The sequence below is a fragment of the Pelobates fuscus genome, chromosome 4 (assembly GCF_036172605.1).
Source record: "Pelobates fuscus isolate aPelFus1 chromosome 4, aPelFus1.pri, whole genome shotgun sequence".
Lineage (NCBI taxonomy): Eukaryota > Metazoa > Chordata > Amphibia > Anura > Pelobatidae > Pelobates > Pelobates fuscus.
The window spans coordinates 226158726-226181211 of NC_086320.1; the positions used below are offsets into that span (position 1 = coordinate 226158726).

Genomic DNA, 22486 nt, shown 5'->3' on the forward strand with positions numbered 1-22486 from the left:
CAACCCTCTGCAGTGAGCCACTGGAAAATGCTAATAACAGGTTTTTAGACGTATGCAATAGAAGAGCAGGTTAATTGTTATACGATTATAAAATGTAGTGTAAGGTACTAATGTGAAAACCGTAAAGGCAATAAAAAATGTAATGAGAAACTCAAGTGGTTACCCAGCCTTGTACAATTTCTAAATGCACAGCTAAGTAATACTTAGTATAGTACTTTGTAAAATTTCTCTTTGGAAGCAGAAACTTTTCTTGAAAGGCTTTTTGTTCATAATGACTCATCTAAAACTTCTATTAGTCCTATATTATTCTAGGTTATTATTGTGACATTATGGGTATTTTTCCTGGTTTCATCCAGATTTATGCTTTATCTGCTCTTTGCCATTTTATTTGATATACAACAGAAAGACACAAATTGTACGATGAAGTTGCTATTGCTTGTTTCAAAAGCACTAAATGCATTTCCTTTATTTTGATTTAATGCAGGGAAAGAAAGGAGAAAGAGGAGACCGAGGTGATAAGGTGAGTTAGACAAGGTTGTTTTTAAAATGAATACTTCCACTTATTTATCCATTTTACATTCTTATGTTTTGTGTATTTATCTGTGACCCTGACCACACATTAGTAGTTAAAAAAGGTCAGAGTTAGAAAGGCATGGGGTTGTTATCCACATTTACAGAGTATACCCTAAGGTAGTTCTGGAGGAAGTCAGTGGGTACAAGTGGTAAAACTGTTGTGGAGCAGGGGCCAGGAGGAAAGAAAATAATTAATAGCCAATAAATCAGACATGTAACATAAAGCAAACATTGATAGTCTGAGAGTTTCAGCTGCCTAGCAACCTATTAGCAACCACCTGGCTAATCCTTCCTCATACTGTATGAAAGCTGGGAAGCAGATGCATCAAGTACCGAAGCACCAAATTTATTGTTATACCATTGCCATATTAGCTTCATGGAACAATCCAGACACATAGAGCACTTTTAGCTCTGTCATGTTATTGGCAGTTAATAAAAGTGACCGTTTCAAAAGAAACCTGCAATTTCATAATTTGGGGCAGATTAGGTTTTTTTCATGCTTCTGTTAACTCCATAAAGCTAATGGAAGTGGCTGGTGAGTTAGGCCAGAGTGTGCTTGCCAACCTCCTTCTCAGTGAGCTGTACCACAGCACATTGAGAAGTATTGGGTATCTGCAATCACATATGCGTGCATGCTCGCAGCTACAGCACAGAGGCTTCTGACAGGTCATTCTCTGACACACATGTTTATTTTTTTAAAATGAGGGATTGCAAAGGCTTTTTTTTCCATATGCACCCAAAGACAATATGCAGGAAAAAAATACATATTTGTTTTCTAATAGGTAAATCTACTACAGTTACATAAAAAAAATGCCAATTAAGTTCTCATGGTGTGGGAGTGTACCTTTAAAGTCCAATCCAAAGAAACTCTTCATGCCCCTTAATTACCACAACGTGCACCATAACTCAACCTGTGATTTAGGCAAGCCATTCCACAACTCACATAATGGTTGAAGGGCCAGCAAACAGCCTTAGAGCCCACTGCTCAATTATATCAATTCCTCATTCCCTTTCATATGGGGTGAATCTCTATACTGCTGCTATTAATTACAGTGTATTGCAGAAGAATTAAAAAATGAAATAAAGTTAATAAAAAATTCACTAAATTAAATCAAATGATTGCAGAATATTTGTATTGGAAGTATATATTTAATGAAAAAACTCTAGGTTAATTGAATATTTTTTAAAAATCCAAATGTATTTTATATACATAATTCTGCATATTCTAATATCTATATTTTCCCCTGTTATTTGTCACAATTATACAATACTTATTATTTTCACTATTGCCCAGGTACGGACAGTGAGGCAGGATTTTTGACTAGGATACCTAATGTACTTTCATCTGTCTATATTGCATTCAGATAAATACTTTTTAGCTTACATAACAAGCCTTGCACAATAATTCTGCTGTAATTGAATACATATTATAAATCAGTACAAACCTGTCATCAGTGATGGCATAGTCAATTCAAGAGCTGTTTTCAGACACATCTCTTAAATCTTTCCTAACTTGTCAAATGTCTGATGCTCACCAGGATCTCAATGAAAACATAGCACATGCTGCACAGCCACAAGTATTCAAAGTGATCCTGCCACTGTACCTAACTAATAAGTGGATGTGCAACATACATTTCTTTACCCCAGTACCAAACTATCACTTTGGGTGCAATATACTATTAATCTTTGTTTCTATAATAGGTAGCTGCTTTGAGAAGCACCTGTCTGATGTTTTACTGTTAATTCTGTTAATATTAGCTATATATGGTATTTTAAATGTGTTTTTTTGTGTCTTATTAAAAAATATTACATTAAGAAAAGGGAAAAATGCTCTCCTTTAAAGTTTCTAAAACTGCACCATTGGCACAGGCGAGTGTCCGCGGCCTTCAGAGCCCTTCTAAAGCAAGAAAAGGCTCTGACAATCAGGAGCTTTTTATTTTGGTCTGTGAAGATGTATTTCTCATTAACATATGCATAGCACAGGGTTGTGGTGATATGTATTTTAACCTGAGCTGTAGCTTCAATCGTGACACAGGATGAGTGGACCAAACTAGTATGGTGACTATCATTGCTATTATTAGACTTTGCACAACCCAGCTCACAGCTTTGTGGACAACATTGTGTGCAGCCATAACCCAAGAGTCCAGTGCCCCCCCCAAAATTGGAAAATTTTAAATGCTTCCTTTTAATTCACTGATTCGGTGGACAGTTTACAGCAATGTTTGCAATTCGCGTTTGCTATAAACCACTCTTGGCAAGGAGACAAAGCGCATGGCATTTTCTATACCATAACTTGTGTAATGGTGTGTATGTTTTTATGGTAACCCTTTAAACTACTGGGATATGTATCATCAATCCTATTTCTTTATTATGTTGTTAATTCTCTTTAAATGCAGGGTGAAAGAGGAGAAGATGGTGCCAGTATAATTGGACCTCCAGGCCCACCTGGACCAGTGGTAACATTAAAAGATGTAAGTATGTATTGCAGTACAAAAACCTGCAAAATTACCCTCTTCTTTAAAAAAAAAAACCAAAAAAAACATTAAGTAATCTCACTATGCAATACTCAATTTGTTGTCTTTTGGAAAAAAACTAAACAAAATATAAAATTGCATATAATTTCAAACACAAAAGGGTTTTGATACGTTAATAAATGCATATTACATGATGTAAAATATTTGTGATAACATGATAGTTTTCTCTATATTTAACTAGTTGCTTCTTAATGATACAGAAGGGTTATTGAACATGACTGACTTCCAGCTTCAGCCTGGCATACCAGTAAGTAAACCAATGGCAGAAAGTGTATTATATACTGTATCGCAAGACCAAATTAATCATGTGACATTTTACAAACCTAGTACTTAAAGGATTACTCTAAACAGAAAACGCTGTTTTACGGTTCAGCACCAAGGTCAAATAAGGCCATTGGTGATGGATGATAAATTTCCTAATATCATTTCCAAAGTAGATGAACATTATCATGGCTTGTGTAATGTCTGCTCAGTTTAATACTGTGATACAGTTACAGTCTGGTAAGGTAAATATAAATACTGTAAGTAAAATAAGGATTCCTCGGGCAGCCATCTTGTTCTCATGTAAGAATATGAGTGCCAATGTTCTCCATTGTACATAGGTTTTGTTTGTTGTTAAGTTGCATAATTGGTTTGGTGTGTGATTTTTTTTCTGTTCTGTTCTGTTTCTTACTCATTTAAATCAGAATATTTCTATAAGATACAGAGCAACATTTATCCTTTGGTTATGATCTCTATATACTGTAAATAACCATATCTGTGAACTTTTTTAAAGAGCTGAACAGGAGTCCCCTTTAATAGTATATAATAACGATGATTATTATTATTATTATTATGTAGACTGTAAATTAAATATAGACAAGTTTGTTTAGTCTTGATATGCTTTGTTTCTTGCCAAGAACTTACTCTGAACTATAACATCACTAAATTTACTTACTATAGCTAACCAATAGCGTGTAAAAGGAATGAATAAAATAAACACATCCAGCAAAGGATGTTACATTGATCACAAAAACAAACAAGCTGTCACCTTCAACTTATATGTTCATTAGGTAAAATAATGTCACACTTGAAAAATGTAGGAAGAAAATATTGAATTAATATCATCATCAAGTGCGAAAAATGACTTATAGAAAGTATGAACATATGCACCAAAAACAATCCTAACAGCTCTGATACCTCTCGACTGCTCTCTGTAGCTCTCTTGATCTCATCTTCAGGAATCTCTATACCTCCTGTAATCTGACCACCATCTTCTGACCTTTGACACTTGCATATCCCATATACATATAACTCCACCCTCTGTGCATCAATCTTGTAGAAACCTCCACTGTCTTGACCTAGAGAAATTCTCCACCAACCTCCAAACTCTCCTTTTACCCATCTCAAACATCACCTGCCATAAATATGCAACCTCCCTCTACAACTCCATCCTCTCCTCCGAACTAGATATCATCGCTGTAAGTGACCCCAGTTACAACCCTGGCACACTAAGCTGACCTGTTACCTTTAAAAATGCTCCAGAATTGCTGAACACTGCTGAAGAAAGGCTCATTCTGCATCTGAATTACTCCACTATAAATTGATGCTACACTCCTACAGTTTGACTCTTTAATCCTCAAAAAGAAACTACTTCAACATCCTCATAAGCAAATTCTCCTGAGAACCCAAATGCCGCTCTCACACTTTTAACTCTCTGTTGATGCTCCTATTCCACGAACTTGACTGCTTCAAACTTTGCAACTCACTTCACTGAGAAGATTTCTTTGATCAGGAAATAAATCTCTAATCTCTCTACTACCCCTGCCAATACTTTCCCCAACCCCGCACCCTGCTCTGTTTATGCTTACTCATTCTCGCTACACCAGCAGAGGTGCTTTGCTTCTGTCTTCAAGCCCCACCACTTCTTCCCTCTTCCTTACAACTCACGTGTGCTCTGTCTCATTCTCTTGCTCTGCCCCTCACTAAAATTCATCATCATTCTGTCAACCAATGTATCCAATTATTTTATTGCTGTTAAAACTCTCCACTCTCCCCTCTGGCAGTCCTCACATTGGCTTCCCGTAAGATTTAGGGCTCAATTTAAAATTCTGGTGCTTGCTTACAATTCTCTACATAATTCTACTCTTATGAAAGATATATATATATATATATATATATATATATCATATCTATTTATATCTATATATATATATAGATAGATAGATAGATAGATAGATATATCACCAAAAATCTGCACAAAATGGATTGCTTAATAGTGATATGCATGAATCCAGCAAAAATTATAATGTTTCAGAAAGGATAGCACTCTAGGTTTCTTTCAAAAATTTAAACTGAACTTTTATTCAAGGAAATATTGACTTTGCACATTTACTTTAAATCTTTCATCCGGATAAAAAGTTTACATGTTCAAAAAAAGGAAACTTTTTTTACAATTTAAAACTGAAGTGCATTCACCCTACTCTTCCTAACATCGATTCTGGTGCATCATGTACTGTGCGTTGTGTACAGTTTTGCTTTATTTAATAAACCTAGAGTGCTATCCATTCTACAACTTTATGTTTATGACACATAGATCGATAGATAGATAGATATATAGATATATAGATAGATAGATAGATACACACAGACCCATGGACACTCACTGATTTACTAATTGATGTACACACAGTGACACCAAACATCAACATGCATCTGACATTTACAACCTCAATGTCACATGCTCTCATGGCTTAGTGCCCTCCTCCTCCCCTTCACCAAGTTCTCTTTTCTGAAAATGTTGACAGTCTGTCGTTGTAAACAGCTTCTTATGTCACAGTCCTCAGAAGTTCCCATCATTGTAAACTGGAGAATGGTTAAAAGAAATGATTACAGGCCTGCAGGCTCCCTACTATAACCAAATCATCACAACAGTCATACCTACAGGTTTCCCCCATATAGTCTGAAAACATTGTTGAAGGAAAGAGTATTGTGATATCTTGTATGTAATCTGTAGAATATGTAGAGGATATAAATGTGAATATCACTAAATAATACCTGAAACACCTGACTAAAAAGTGAGTTCCTGTCAGTGAAATGCATCAATTGTTATTTTTAGGGAATTGATGGAACCCCAGGATCTCCAGGAAGCCCTGTAAGTATCTCTCCATTTATTTTTCCATGTTTTATCTACCATTTCCCACATGGTTTGATATTATGTTGTAATGTATAATTGCATAACTTAATATTTTTTTTTCAGTAAGATATTCATATAGTATATCTATGATATTTTAGTCCACTGAAGTCTACAATTGCTTTCTGTGAAAGTAGGCAAATGTATATGACATATGTGTTAATTTCATGCATTTCTTCATAAAAATAACAATTATACTAAGTGAGACTCATTTCCTTATTTATCAAGCTCTATTCTTCCTTTTTATTTGTCAGAACATTTCTTGTTGGACGCAAGAGCAGCAGAGATTTGCACAGGCCTGCACCAGGCATATTTATAATTATCTGTCTGGAATCTAGACCATTATTTTATCATCCTTTCTCAGCTGTATAATGTTACTTTTAGTTCATATAGTGTCCTTTTTGCATGTCTATCTTGTGCTTGTGTGTCACTGTTTCTCTTTTATAAATCCTTAGTAGCCAGGAAAGTGTCCTAATATGGCTGATTTCAAAGAATATGCTTGACTTTCTAATCATGAGGGCAAAACACCATTTGTGTAATATACAAAGACACAAATATAAGTCTGCATGCAGAATAAACCTGGCATATTTAATTATCAATATTAATTAGGAAGCTTCTATTACTTGCAATCCTGTTAAGTAGCAAATTGTATATTCTTTTCAAGGGACAAAGAGGACAAAAAGGTGATAGAGGGAAAGCTGGTAATGATGGAGCAAAGGTAACAAAATTTGGAAATTAATTTGTTGAAAGTGAATATATGAATTAATAACAAGTGTTTGTGGGTGAACTAATTAAAAGAACTAATTAACATGACAATTACATTTGGGACTTAAATGGATTACATCTTATCCACAGGAATGCAACGTATGCATTTCATATGACATTTAAAATTACATTTTATTGTACTTTTCTGTTAGTATTTTCAATATATATTGTTGTCCAACGTAATTAGATTTGTAAATTTTTTTTTTTTTAAAAGAGCAAGCATGCCCTGTCGCTGATCGATGAGTTCCAGTACTTAGTGGGGATTATAGACAGTGTCATCTGTCTGTCTTTTTATCTATTAGGAATCTAACAAACTTTGTGTATAGTTCTAGTAAAGCTCTCCCAGGTTTAGGTTTCCTATTATCTTTCTTGTCCCATTGATCTCATACCAATACCATCTCTTATACCAAAGCTAATTCATAAAAATGTTTTTATGCGTTTTTCAAAAAGATTACTTATGAGCCTGTGGATAAGTTTCACTCCTAAGTATTATTTAGATATTTGTTTTTCTAAAGACTTTTGAATTTAAGCATGGGTGTTGCCGAGCCCACTTTTCATAGAAGATATCAAGTGTCCAAGACCAACATTTTTGACATAGATCACCAGTTCAGACTGAGTTTTCCACTTTCTTTTGGCTCAACTGCATTAACAAATGAGTTAAAGTTTGATTTGGTTGCACTTTATTTCAACCGCTGACAGTACAAAGGCGGTATCTGATTAATATTTTTTCTGAATAGAATCGGGGTGTTTGGCATTCCAGAACAATCTTCAAATGTTGGTACTTGTGCTACAGGATAAGGATCTATATGATCGGATTAAATAATCCTCAGCACTCTGCAAAATCAATTTATGGTAGTTTATTGCATCATCAAATGGGAAAAGGCAAAATTTCGACACTAAATGTGTCTTTCTCAAGCTATGACAAAGATGCATTTAGTTTCAAAAAGTTGGCCAAATTTTGCATCCCTCCCTGTCACAGGTGCCTCATTCAATGGCCCTATTCATTTAACCTTGACCTGCAGAGAGTCATAGGTGGAAGAATTTCCCAAATAAGTGGATTAATCCCATTAGAGCAGACAGTAGGTAGAGTAGGGACCTGCCAGGAATGAGCTACATTGGTGTTGTGGCAGGCTTATGCAATGTATGATAGAAGTTGAGTATGGTAACCTAGTAACCAGGCTCCAAAACGTCAGCAGGACACCAGGAGGAAGCTGGGAGGGGGACTAGCTGGAGGCTGGCCAAAAAAAACTCCCAAAATTTAAGGGCTACTATACTGCCTTTACATGTACATATATACAGTACCTCACAAAAGAGTGTACACAGCTCACATTTTTGTAAATATTTTATATCTTTTCATGTGTCAACATTGAAGAAATGACACTGTGCTACAATGTAAAGTCGTAAGTGTACAGCCTGTGTAACAGTGTAAATTTGCAGTCCCCTCAAAATAACTCAACACACAGCCATTAATGTGACAGAAAAACGCTATTGTGCAAATAAATGCCAAATAGTGAAAAGTGCGTAGCGCTTTAACAAATAAACAAACACTTACTCCTGGAATTCTCAGGAGATATAAGCAAATTCACCCCATTTTACACAGCCATTAATGTCTAAACCGTTGGCAACAAAAGTGAGTACACCCCTAAGTGGAAATGTCCAAATTGGGGCCAATTAGCCATTTTTCCTCCCCGATCTCATGTGACTTGTTAGTGTTACAAGGTCTCAGATGTGAACGGGGAGCAGGTGTGTTAAATTTGTTGTTATCGCTCTCACACTCTCACATACTGGTCACTGGAAGTTCAACATGGCACCTCATGGCAAAGAACTCTGAGGATCTGAAAAAAAAGATGGCGTAGGCTATAAGAAGATTGCCAAGACTCTGAAACTAAACTGCAGCACGATGGGTAAGACCATACAGCGGTTTCACAGGACAGGTTCCACTCAGAACAGGCCTCGCCATGGTCAACCAAAGAAGTTGAGTGCACGTACATAGCCAAAGGTTGTCTTTGGGAAATAGACATATGAGTGCTGCCAGCATTGATGCAGAGGTTGAATTTGTTGGGGGTCAGCCTGTCAGTGCTCAGACCATATGCCGCACTCTGCATCAAATTGGTCTGCATGGCTGTGGTCCCAGAAGGAAGCCTCTTCTAAAGATGATGCACATATATATATTATTATATATTAATTCAGGTTGTTTTTTTTCAGAGTAGTAAAATCAGAAGAATCAACTTTTGAACAATGTTTTTATGTCAGTAGCATTTGTATTACAGTTACACTACAGTCTTTAATGATGATATAGTAACAAAATCGTCATTATTAATTTTTTAGGGTGAAAAGGGAGAACCAGGAGCAATCATAGCAGATGATGGATCTTTAATTGCTGAACTTCGGGGACAAAAGGTACATATTTAGTCCTTCAACCGATTCTTAAACCTATGACAAAGAAACTATAAGATTTTACAAATCTTTTTCTTTTTGTTAAGTTTGGTTGGTTAAAACATTAAAATAGTCTATATCTTAAAAAGTACATTGCAATACAATGATACACATATTACTATATAGTTGATCTGGTCTGAATATGCAAATATTGTATATAATTATAAGATGGCCCTCCACTTTAATATAAAGGTGATAGGTAATGAGTTGATCACATTTATATGTGTTTAAATTCAGGAGTACAGATAATGTTCTTATATATATTTGGTCAGTGGATAAGAGCATTTTGATTCAGGCTATTTTTGCCGTTTTATAGCCATATAAGATTGGAGGGAAATAATTTTCATTATATGATCTCTGCTATATATATATTATTTTCCTCATACCCCCTGAAAATAGATTGAGAGTGGGCCAGTCACTGGCCTCATCCCAGTTCACAGAGGGCCCTGAGAACTCTGCTCTATTTTGGTGTGGACATAATCAACCACTTTCCTTTAATCAAACATTTCTTGAATACTTTTGCAACTCCATCCTCCAATAATCCTGGCATGGCATTAAGCTGCCTCTATTTGGGGTGAGGTTTATAGATAGGCATATTAGTTACCCTCAGAATTTTGACTTACTTTGTAAAGATATTCTTTTTAGTATCTCACTAACTCACTTGAAAAGTAAGAGTAATGGAAGTGATATTGTGCACATACCATTCTACATTCAATTATATAGAATTAAATGGGGAACTCAAAGCAGTGGTTTTGGTGCAAAGAGGATTTCGTTGCCACCCCCTCATTTTCTGTCAACTTATTTTCACACAGTTTGGCAAAAACTGAGAGTCTTCAGGGACAGAAAAGTGCCCTTCAACTACTGCTCAGATAATGTGGAATATTCAGTTCTGAATCATCTATTCACATTCAACCTTGGACAGCAATGATAGGCTAAGAAAAGTGGGGCTGGGTTATAATCTGTTGCTGAATATAATAAAATCAATAGATCATAAATTAACTCTGAATTTTATATTTCTTCCAGGGTGAACCTGGATTGATGGGACCACCAGGGCAAATGGTAAGTAGTGTTTAAAATAAAATAAAGGACAACATGCATTATATAGGATCAGACAAGATGCATTACTATTATATTTTGCGAGGCAACCTACATCTTGGTGAAACATAATACAATTCTGATTATGTACCTATCACAGAATCTTGTGAAGTAAGTCTAGTCAAGTTGATTGCCTTCACATGACCTGTTCAATCAAAGTTTGTAGCTCCATGTTAATTTTGATGAAAAATAATTCAAGTGAACACTGCTGTAAGAAATAAATTGACTGTGTATTTTTCAAAATCTTAGTACCTTACTTCAACCCTTTACTGGTGTCATCAAATGTGGATACCATCCGAATGAGTTTAATTGTATACTTCTCTAAAGCTTTGGTTAGCATAATAGCTCCAAATATTTCTAGGTTAACTTTGTAGAGCTTGGAATTTTTTTTCCAGATCAGCTATTTTAGCCTGAAATCTTTCCATCCATTATTCAATTTACAATGCAAAAATTCTGAGTTTAGTGTATGACCATGCCTTCATGACTGATTTTTGCCATTATGTTTTGATATGTGACACAATCTCTTATTCCATAGGGGCCAATGGGAAAGCCTGGCATAAAGGGAGAATTTGGTTTCCCGGGACGTCCAGTATGTATTTGCATTGCATTGTATTTCTTCCTGCTTTAGTTTTTTTTTTAATCTTGGTCTATTTTTATTAAATGTATTATGTAATATACTTTATAATGTATTGACTGTCACCTGTAACCAGACATGTGGGGATTATGAAAGTGTGTGTCTTCTAAATGATGCCATTTTGTACCTTTTTTGCTGTTGTGGGCAGTTGCAAGCAGGGCTAGTGCAAGGATTTTTTGCTACACCTGCAAAGATTCCTTTTGCCACCTGACCCTTAATACACCCCGCACTTTACTCCCCCCCAATTGTGCAGCTCTCACACATATATCACATGTGCATTGCCCAGCACCCAGAATGTCTGTGTGAGAGATGCACAATCATGACTCCCACACCTGCTAGAAATACAAAAATTAGACATGTGAAATTTGTTTCCTTCCGAATGCAAATTCGGACGAATTTCTGAAATTCGGACAACCGGATCCTTCAGAATGTCCGAAGTGCTGAAGTGCCAAATTGTAGAATGCCGACTTGCGGAATGCCGAATTTCGGAATGCAGAATTTCGGAAATTGCAGAATTTCAGAAGTGCTTCGGATTTCTGAAAAGTGGAAAAACAGGAGAGGGTTGGGGTTAGGGGCTAGGGTAGGGTTAGGGGTTGGGGTAGGGTTAGGGTTAGTGGTAGAGGTAGGGGTAGGGTTAAGGGTTAGGGTGGGGTTAGTGGTTGGATTAGGATTAGGGTAGGGTTAGTGGTTGGGGTAGAGGTAGGGTTAGAGGTAGGGGTAGGGTTAAGGGTAGGGTTAGGGGTAGGGTTAAGGGTTGGGGTAGGGTTGGTGGGTGGACTAGGGTTTGGGGTAGGGTTAGGGGTTGGGTTAGGGTTAGTGGTTGGAGTAAGGTTAGGGTAGGGTAACCCTAACCCTAGTTTTAACCCTACTCCTAACCTTACCCCTACCCTAAAACCTACTCTACCCCTAACTCTACCTCTAACCCTACTCCTAACCCTGCTCCTAACCTTACCTCTACCCTAAATCCTACTCTACCCCTACCCCTACCCCTACCCTTAACCCTACCCTTAACCCTGACCCTACCCCTAACTCTACCTCTAACCCTACCTCTAAACCAACCCTAACCCTACCCTAACCCTAACCCTACACTTACTCGAAGTCCTGAAGTTCCAAATTGCCGAAGTGCCGAACTGAACCGAAGTCCCGAATTTTTTCCCATGCACATGCCTAACAAAAATAGTTTTTAGGCATTTTTATTATCATATTGGTTCTATGATGCACAATAACTCTGGCTGATCACTTATTTTTTTATTTTTTTTGTAATTCTTTATTTTATTGAGACGTTATGTGATTCATTACATATGGGAAAAATTGAGTTAATGCAAACATATCTTTTACCGTTTCATATATGACAAAATAACTCTCGAGCTGACTGTATAATTTTTAAGTAAAAGTTAACAAACTTCTTTGCTAGGAATATCAAGTTATTCTATACATTGATGTACAGTACATAGTTACATAGTTAAATAGCTGAAAATAACTTGCGTCCATCAAGTTCAGCCTTCCTCACATTTGTTTTTGCTGTTGTTCCAAAAGAAGGCAAAAAAAACAGTTTGAAGCAATTACAATTGCAATAAACTAGGAAAAAAAATCCTTATTAACCCCAGAATGGCAGTCAGATTTATCCTTGGATCAAGCAGCTATTACCCTACATTGAAAAATTATATCCTTGAATATTCTGTGTTTGCAAGTATGCATCTAGTTGCTGTTTGAACATCTGTATGGACTCTGATAAAACCACTTCTTCAGGCAGAGAATTCCACATCCTTATTTTTCTTACAGTAGAAAAACCTTGTCAAAATCTTCTTTCTCGCAGTCTAAACGCATGGCCTCGTGTCCTATGTAAAGTCCGGTTTGTGAAAAGATTTCCACACAATGGTTTGTATTGGCCCCAAATATATTTGCATAATGTTATCATATCCCCTGTTTTTCTAAACTAAAGAGGTTTACATTTGTTAACCTTTCTTCATAGCTGATATGCCCGCCTCTACACTTTTCCTAGTGCCATAATATCCTTCTTTAGAACAGGTGCCCAAAATTGCACAGCATATTCAATATGTGGTCTTACCAGTGATTTATAAAGAGGCAAAATGATATTCTCATCCTGAGAATGAAAGTGAATGAAATACAGTAGCTAACTGGTGGATCAGCGTAGTATATAACTAAAAATCATAAAGCAAGGCTTACACAGTGTAAATAAAGTTTAACGATAGGCTATGGAAAATGCATGCTATTTGCACAATGGGTAGTTATGATATCGCGCTTAGTAAAGAAATAGATGCCGGTTTAACAGAGAGCGCATGTTGATAAACAATAAGGTAGGAGTAGCATAGTGCTTGTTCTGTTTTATAATGAGTTTAACATTAGCCAGAGCACGCTAGCTATTTATGAGTGTGCTATTAGAAGATACATACGCGGGAATTAGAGTATTCCAGGCTATATGTACGAAAGAGTATAAACCTAACTGGCATTAAAACAAGCTATGTAGGCTAACACAATTACTGACTCCCCCCTCCATTGCAGAACAACCTTAAGTAAAGACATGACAGGATAAACTGAAGTGGGGGACAGGAACATTACACATGTATTGCTTCTAGGCCCAGTAAGTTGGCAGTCCAACGACTATCATACAGAAGCAAGTCAAATAGAGTATGAAATGACTGTCGACCGTGGGTCCGAAGTGACATGTCCCCTTTCATTCAGAGCATCAGCACATCATCAGCAGACGGTATTTGCTTAGACTAGAGGTTTGACTTATCGTTAGGGAGTTAAAGTGTATATCGTCCCTGCCGTTTATTCCATCATGCTTGGTGGAGGGTGCTCAATGCTCAGATTCCAGTGTCAGCCGATATCTTTGCTGGGCATCCTGGGAGTGGGCACCTGGGAGTAGCGGTGAGTGGATAGAATTTGTGGGTGGTGGAAGGACCCTTCCCAGCTTCAAGCCTCGTTCAAGGTTGGCATCCTTGGGCCACAGACTCGGGGTGCTCAGAGAGGCCGGGTCTCTCACTTTATGGGCGCTGCAGAAGGGCCTGGTGGTCGTCCTCCACCAGCAGCGTGTGGCCCTCCGGCGTCGTGGTCTATGCTTTGGAGGAGGTTTCCTCGCGACCATTGGCCTAGATAGGCTCGTGGTGCAGGCAATAGGTATTTGGTGTGTCGCTTCACCCGGGATGGGTGGGAAGCACGCTGCTCTAGCTTCTCCCAGAAGTGTTGAAGTATGGCGTCTAGCCGCTCATGTAAAGGTTGATAGGGCGCCACCCTGAGAGTGTGGTCATAACCTGCCATCTGGCAAGCGAGATGTAGGCTGCAGGAGGTCGTAGAAGCTTGTGGTAGCTTGTGAGCCAGTTCGGTTTGGACCGGGATAAACCGCGCTGGTCCATAGGGGGGTGGGGGTGGAGACCTGTATTAGGCCCCCCTTAATTAATTAGGGGATGGGGAACTTTCTTTTTTTAGAACAGTGAGCAGCCACATGTTCTAATAGAACAACTGGATGTATGGGGGGAGTTAGGAAGTGGCGGGGAGCACTCCCCGCTGCTTCTAATTTCACATATTACAAGGAGGGAGTAGAGAGCCGGTAGCTCCCTCCTTGTAATAAACTAAACAAATGAAGTAGTCTTCGTTTATTCATTTGAAATTTATATTTATTCATTTGTATTTCTGATGAATGCATGAATTGATGAAATTCCTGTCCGAATGCCCAAGTGTTTAACTGGGCATGTGCCGGAATTTCATAGCACTATCTAGTGTGGGCAAATGACGTATCCCACAGGGCCTTCATATGCCCACACCAAGATGGCGGTGCCCAGGCCTAGGTCCAGGCATTAAATAACGTTAGTAAAAAATATAAAATGTAGGCCTAGGGGCATTTGATGGTGACTAGGTGCACAAAAAATGTATTGCAGTCGGAAGGAGGGTTAAAAAAAAAAAAAACTGATGCGGCCACTTAAACTGACAAGTACTGTATTATTTCAGCAAATAGGTTTGTATAGCAACATTTTCACCTTAGTTGCGCCACTGCTGCAACTTTATTTGTCGCACCAGCATTCAGACCTATTGCTACATTCATTGAAGACTAATTATAAATTTATGAGAGATTTGCATTTTAATCCTCAATTATATCTTTGTATTTTCATTGTTTTTTTTATGTCTCTTGTGGTTTTATCAGTATCCCCAGTACTGACTTTATTACACTTTTTGCATATTACTTGCTACTATATACCTTGCGCTTTCAATTAGATTTGATATTTGTGTATATTTTACCTGCTATTGTATACTCTAATTATCAGCTTCTGGTAATCCTACTAGGAGCTGATAATTAGAGTATACAATAGCAGGTAAAATATACACAAATATGAAATCTAATTGATTTATTACATATCCCCTTAGTCACTCCATCTACGAGGGGGACATACAGCGATATATTTTTATTTTATTTTTTTCACACATAGTATAATATAATTTGTTCATCTAAAAATAATTGTGTTGTGTTGGCACACGTTTAATGTTGTTGATCTCAATACAAAAAACTATATAAATGCGACAAATGTATAATTTGCATCTTTAACCCCCTCCAGAATAAAACAATTTTCACAATAATATCAAGATAATATGGAGTGCTTTTACAAATTTATAATTTTAAGTAAGTCATTTCCACAATGAAATTATATTTATGATAGCAATTTATTTCATGAGGGTCAAACAAGTTTTTATTATAAACTCTTTCCAGCTGACAAAATCTATACATCGATTTCAATGATTAATGGTTCTCAAATTAGTAAATTCAGCATATATGGAAGCTAATTTATATCCTGAAATGTACATTTAGCATCTTGAGAAAGCTTAGTAAACAAGACTGTCAAACTAGCCATCACTGCTTCCATTTCTTGCCATAATAATATATTAAACAATGTACTTTTACATTGCTAATATTTTTACATTTCTGATCACCAATGTTTAAATAATGCTATACTGTACATTATTTTAACAGTGCTATACATAATTTATAATTAATTGATAGGTAAGTAGTCAGAATGGGGTCATATGGTTATCCCCTCATATTGCACTATGGATTCATTGCAACTGCCTGGAAATACCATAGAAAAAGCAACACTGGGAATATTAACCACTTCACTACCATGTTATTTTTGTTTACAACATTTGCCGAACATTTTTCTGAAATTCGGGATACATAGTTACTACATAAAAATAAGACAAAAAAACTAAAAATATGTACAATTATAGAATTTTATGTTTAATGATCTTTTATGGAAATTGCAAAAATGAAAACAATTTGTCAAATATCTTGATCACGGGGGTTAGTAAAGAACCTGATTGCCCTTGTAGCAATGCATTATTATAAAAATACAATAGATAAAACAAAAAGTCTGTATGCCATCATAATGCCCATACACAATATCACAGTTATGCCATTGTATTATACATATGTTTCTAAGATGCCATGGCAACTCAGAAATAATTACTGTTTTGTTCTATATAAAACCTTTTTTTGCAATTTGAAATGAAAGTTGTTCATTGTTTTGGTATTAAAGGAGTTCATATTTATGCTTGTGTTGTTTTCTTTGTAATATTAATTTGCTTTCATAATGTGTATGTATATTGCTATATATGCATGTGTCTGTAAATGCATGCAATTCTTCTTGAGGAAAGACATTAAATCCTAGGCTTTTCCAGAGATCTCCTCAGCCTTAGGTTCTGGAAAGTTCATCTTACTATGTCTCAGTTGTAACTTCCTGTTAACCACTGTCAAGAAATAATCTTAAAACACAAATATATAATTAATTAAAAATATCTTGCATTGTGTAATTTCCTTGGGGTTGTTACATTTCAATGTGATAAACATGTGATATTATTATTATTATTATTATTGTTATTATTATTATTACTGGTATTTAAACAGTGCCAGCATATTCAATGTGCTAAACGTGATATTATTATTATTATTACTGGTATTTATTTGGCGCCAGCATATTCCGTAGCGCTATAGTGTATAAATCGAAATATAAAGTTTACCCATTGTAAAGCCCTACAGAATTTGTTGGTGCAATATAAATATAATAATAATAATCAAAGTATTTAAAAGGACACTATAGGCATCAAAACAGCGTTAGCTTACTTAAGCAGTTATGCAGTATAGATCATGCCCCTTTAGTCTCACTGCTCGATTCTTTGCCATTTAGGAGGAAAATCACTTTTGTTTCTGGTTATGTAGCCCCAGCCACACCTCCCCTGTTTGTGACTTACACAGCTTGCATTTTCAATCAGCTGTTATATTGCTCTATAAGATTTTATCTCCTGCCTTGTAATTTGAACTTTAATCACACAGAGGAGGCTTCTGCAGCCTGTAGTATGTTATTAACAGGGCAGGAGACAAGAAATTCTAAATTAAACAAAATTTGCAATAAAGGAAGTTTAAATATTAGATGTCTCTTTACAGGAAGTGTTTAGGAAGGCTGTTTAAGTCACATGCAGGGAGGCATGCCTAGGACTGTATAAACAAAGAGATTTAACTCCTAAATGGCAGATAAATGAGCAGTGAGACTGCATGATTTGGACAACAACACTGCTTCCTTAAGCTAAAGTTGTATATGTGCCTATAGTGTTCCTTTAATAATAGTAACTGTTGTTTTTACTTCATCATGCATGGACTGTGCCCTGTATGGAAATTGAAAACGTACTTTAATTACAGGGTCGACCAGGATTAAATGGAGTGAAAGGACCTAAAGGAGATCCAGGAGCATCTTCATTGGTAAGTGAAGTGAATCTAGCTTTTACATTTTTGATAAACCATTTGTAGGATAACTTACTGACAACTGAAAAAGTAAAACTCTAAACTAGTCAAATATGTAAGAAGGTAGGGTCATTCTAAGTTCCTGTGTTTTATTACCTAGAAGAAGGGAAAAAAATATAATTTTAATTAAAGCGGCACTGTCATGCCGAACTTACCTTTCCCTAATCGCTTCATCTTCTCTTCCTCTCTCAGGATCTGTTCTTCTTTTTTTCCTATCTGATCTAGTTTTCTTCAAAATATAAGACAAAGTAGAGACCACTTTGTCTTATGTATTTTTCTTACAATACTCACCCTTTCCTCCGTGATCTTGTGATGCCTCCTTTCAGTATTCCCGAACGTCCTGTCATATATACTACTGAATTTCATCCTAACAGAATTAGTATTATTTGTCCATTCGTGTTAGGACAACATTCGGTACTTTTAGGTCATACCGAAATTTCATTCGAATTAATGAAATTCCAATCCGATCCGTGCTGCGGCTGCATCTTGCAGCTGCTTAGTAGATAGCTCCCTAATTCCCATGGTATTAGGGAGCTATCTACCAAGAGGCTAACAAAACTAAATCGGTCTTTCAGCCAACTATACTAATACTACTTAGATTACTTAGTATTAGTAAATAAGGGAGACTGTGAGCTGTCTGTAGCTCCCTCCTTGTAATAAACAGAATGAATGAACAAATGAACATTCATTATTTGTTCGTCTGAAATTTCTATTCATGCTTTCGTCTTTCTGGTGAATGAATAGATGAAATTCCCGTCCGTATTTTGGACAATAGCGAATGCCCACGTGTTTAACTGGGCATGCGCTGGAATTTTACAGTGCGCTCTAGTGTGGGCAGATGACGTGTCCCACAGGACCTTCATCTGCCCACACAAAGATGATGGTGCCCAGGATCTAGGTCCGGGAGGAAATAAAGATGAAAAAATAGGTAATATAGGGGCATTTGGATGTGACTAGGGAGGCAATAAGATGTAGTGGAGTCGGGAGGGGGGTTTAAAAAAACAAACAAACGGATGCAGCCATGACAGTGCTGCTTTAAACAAAATGAATAAATTAATTCTCAACTCTATGATTTAAATGATACATTTGCTAAGATCTGGATACTATTTCTGGGTTTATTTACTTCATTCGGTTTATTTCACTCAAATAGTAAGTAAAATAATCACATGCAAAATTATTCTCTAAAATAATTGTAGTGAACGTAAAACCAAATTGCAAAATTCAAGCTAAAATAGCTAATCAATAAAGTGAGCTGGAGAATTTTACCTGGAATTTTGTTATTCAGTTTTTTAATTCAGTATTTATTCTATAAACCCACAGTAATATAAACAATTATCTTGACAGTACAGACAGTCAAAACAGTTTCAATTTGCAAGAAATAGTTTGTGAACAAAATACTTTTTCCAACCCAGACTATGAATGTTTTAATTGTGAGTTTAGTGTTCTTAATTTAAGCAAATCAGACATGTTTCATGAGTAATTAAAACACAAGACTCAAAGTAATTCCAGTAAAAGAACACTACATCATACAATGACATTGTGGTTCAAAATGTGTAGCAAGAATTTGGGGGAATTGTTGTTTCACTATTGCAAAGCTGACTGTACAGAAAGTTAAGTCTACGAGGAAACAGTTTGTCAGGAACAGTGTTGAACATTTGATTGAACTGTTCACCTATACTGATTCATGACCTCAACGCAAATGAACACTTTTGGAAACTGTTTTTTTTAATCTAATTGCAATGTAGAATTGATTGCGCAAACTCAATGTCTGAATTCACCAAGGGTTTTGCAGATGACATAGCATCCTTGCAGTTATGTTCCAGAATCTAGTTTTTCAAGAATAAAGAAGGCTATAATTGCAGAACAAAAAATATAAATACAATCCATGATTTTACAATTCTATATTTGAAAAGAATGTGTCTAAACAATTTTGGCCATGAACTGCATGCTGATTAAATAAATGTTTGTTTTTTTTTAATTGTTTTGAAAAAGCAGCAAAAAGATCCATTTTGCTGCCTCTCATGTCACTCATTGACCGACGCACACTGTCAGACACACACACTCACTGACAGACATACATTCACTCAATGATACAAATACACTCACTCACTGACACACACAGAAACTCACTGACAGACATACACTCACTCACTCACTGACAGACACACACACACACAGACACTTACTGACAGACACACAAACACAAACTCATAGACAGACATACACTCACTCACTGACATACACACACACTCACACAGACACTCACTGACATACATACACTCACTGACAGACACACACACACACACACTCACTGACACACTCACTCACTGATAGACACACACACACAGATACTCACTGACAGACATACACTCACTCACTGACAGACACACACAGACACTTAGTGACAGACATACACTCACTCACTGACAGACATACACTCACTCACTGACAGACTTACACTCACTCACTGACAGACACACAAACACACACTCACTGACAGACATACACTCACTCACTGACAGACATACGCTCACTCACTGACAGACACACAAACACACACTCACTGACAGACATACACTCACTCACTGACCGATACACACAGATACTCACTGACGGACACACACACACACACACACACACACACACACACACTGACAGTCAAACACTAACACACTCACTGACACACACACAGGCAGACACTCAATGACATACATATACACACACACACACAGTCAGACACTCACTGACACACACACACACACACACACACACTCAAACACTCACCTCCCTGGGGTCCAGTGTGGGGCAGCTCCTCACTCCTCCCGCCCGCTGTTAAGTATGCCAGGGCTGGAATTATGTCATATTCTGTCTCCCGGCATCACAGACGGCGTGCGAGGGAGGAGTGAGAGGCTTCAAGAACAGACTCCCTCACCGCCTGGCTTCTCCGTCCCCATCTCCTCAGGACAAGTGACCTGCATTTTTTGGCAGATCAGGCACCTGACATCAAGGTAAGCAGGTGCCTGCTCTACCTTACCTAATACACCTCCTGGGCCCCCTGTGTCAGGGCTCCTCTCTGCACTCCCACCTTCGGGTGCCTTAAGGATCGGTCTGGCGCTGGGTGCGGCTCAAGAGAGATACAGACTCAGACACGGGCAGGCAGCCCACCAGGAAACATCCCAGTGGGTGCACCCAGCAGGCCGGCACCCTAGGCGGATGCCTAGTTCGCCTAATGGTGGTGCCTGCCCTGAGTACTGGAGACCATATCTCCAGAAGGATATTGTTAATTTGGAGAAAGTTCACAAAAGGGCTACTAAACTGGTTCATAGATTACAGGATAAAACTTACCAGGAAAGGTTAAAGGATCTTAACATGTATAGTTTGGAGGAAAGACTAGAAAGGGGGATATGATAGAAACATTTAAATACATAAAGGGAATCAACACAGTAATAGAGGAGACTATATTTAAAAGAATATAAACTACCACAACAATAGGACATAGCCTTAAATTAGAGGGGCAAATGTTTAAAAATAATATCTGGAAGTATTACTTTATTGAGAGGGTAGTGGATGCATGGAATAGCCTTCCAGTTAAGGCGGTAGAGGTTAACACAGTGAAGGAGTTTAACCCCTTAAGGACACATGACATGTGTGACATGTCATGATTCCCTTTTATTCCAGAAGTTTGGTCCTTAAGGGGTTAAGCATGCGTGCGATAGGCATAGGGCTATCCTAGACTTAAGATAAGTATTTAGAAAATTGGGCAGACTAGATGGACTGAATAGTTCTTATCTGCCGTCACATTCTATGTTTCTATGTTTACCACATTCCTATAGGTCACATTCACAGTTATCAATGTTTGATTTTAGTTGCCTGTACTTTGCACATAAGTGTCTCTACTATTAATTTAGTCCGCATTCCAAAATTGCAGGCAGAGATAGGATAATCGATACACAAGAGCCTCGTTGTTCATCACTTCCAGCTATGAAGAGCCATGTATAATCCTTTCAGTTACAATTAGTGTGAATTCAGCACATATGCCTAGGTCTGTGCCCAGCTAAAAAAGGCTCCTTGAGTTTAAATAGTTCTGGCAGTAGACAATATTCCTATACAAAGTGGAGTGAAGTTTTATTATCTGCTTGTTTTAGACCTCTGTAATTTCTGATATTTCTACTGCATACTTTACAGGGTCCACGAGGACTGCCAGGGCCACCTGGACCTCCTGGACCACCGGGAACTGTTGTGCACTTCAAAGGAGTAAGTATCTGTAGTGGGCATTTTGTCTGTTTAAAAAAATATATACTAGCCACTGTATATTACATGTATTTTTTTTCCAATTTCAAATAGACTGTATATCCAATCCCCCCCAGACCTCACTGCAAAATGTCTGTAAGTTCCACAAATGAAGAACCTGCACTTACTTATTATGGATACTAAACACCCAATGCAAAGGGAGCAGCATGCAACAATATTAC

At 37.2% G+C, this 22486-nt stretch overlaps 1 protein-coding gene across 2 annotated transcripts in view; it reads left to right on the forward strand.

Moving 5' to 3' along the window:
- The window catches only part of COL15A1 (collagen type XV alpha 1 chain), a 353153-nt gene that overhangs the window by 288279 nt on the left and 42388 nt on the right, over positions 1-22486 (forward strand). The window contains exons 20-30 of one of the 2 annotated variants that reach the window (XM_063451925.1): positions 485-520; positions 2970-3044; positions 3289-3354; positions 6205-6240; positions 6944-6997; positions 9373-9444; positions 10504-10539; positions 11111-11164; positions 17913-17972; positions 22200-22268; positions 22359-22400. In XM_063451925.1, coding sequence (XP_063307995.1) covers positions 485-520; positions 2970-3044; positions 3289-3354; positions 6205-6240; positions 6944-6997; positions 9373-9444; positions 10504-10539; positions 11111-11164; positions 17913-17972; positions 22200-22268; positions 22359-22400 — 600 coding nt within the window. The remainder of the gene's footprint in view (positions 1-484; positions 521-2969; positions 3045-3288; positions 3355-6204; positions 6241-6943; positions 6998-9372; positions 9445-10503; positions 10540-11110; positions 11165-17912; positions 17973-22199; positions 22269-22358; positions 22401-22486) is intronic. The other variant, XM_063451926.1, reaches the window with a different exon arrangement.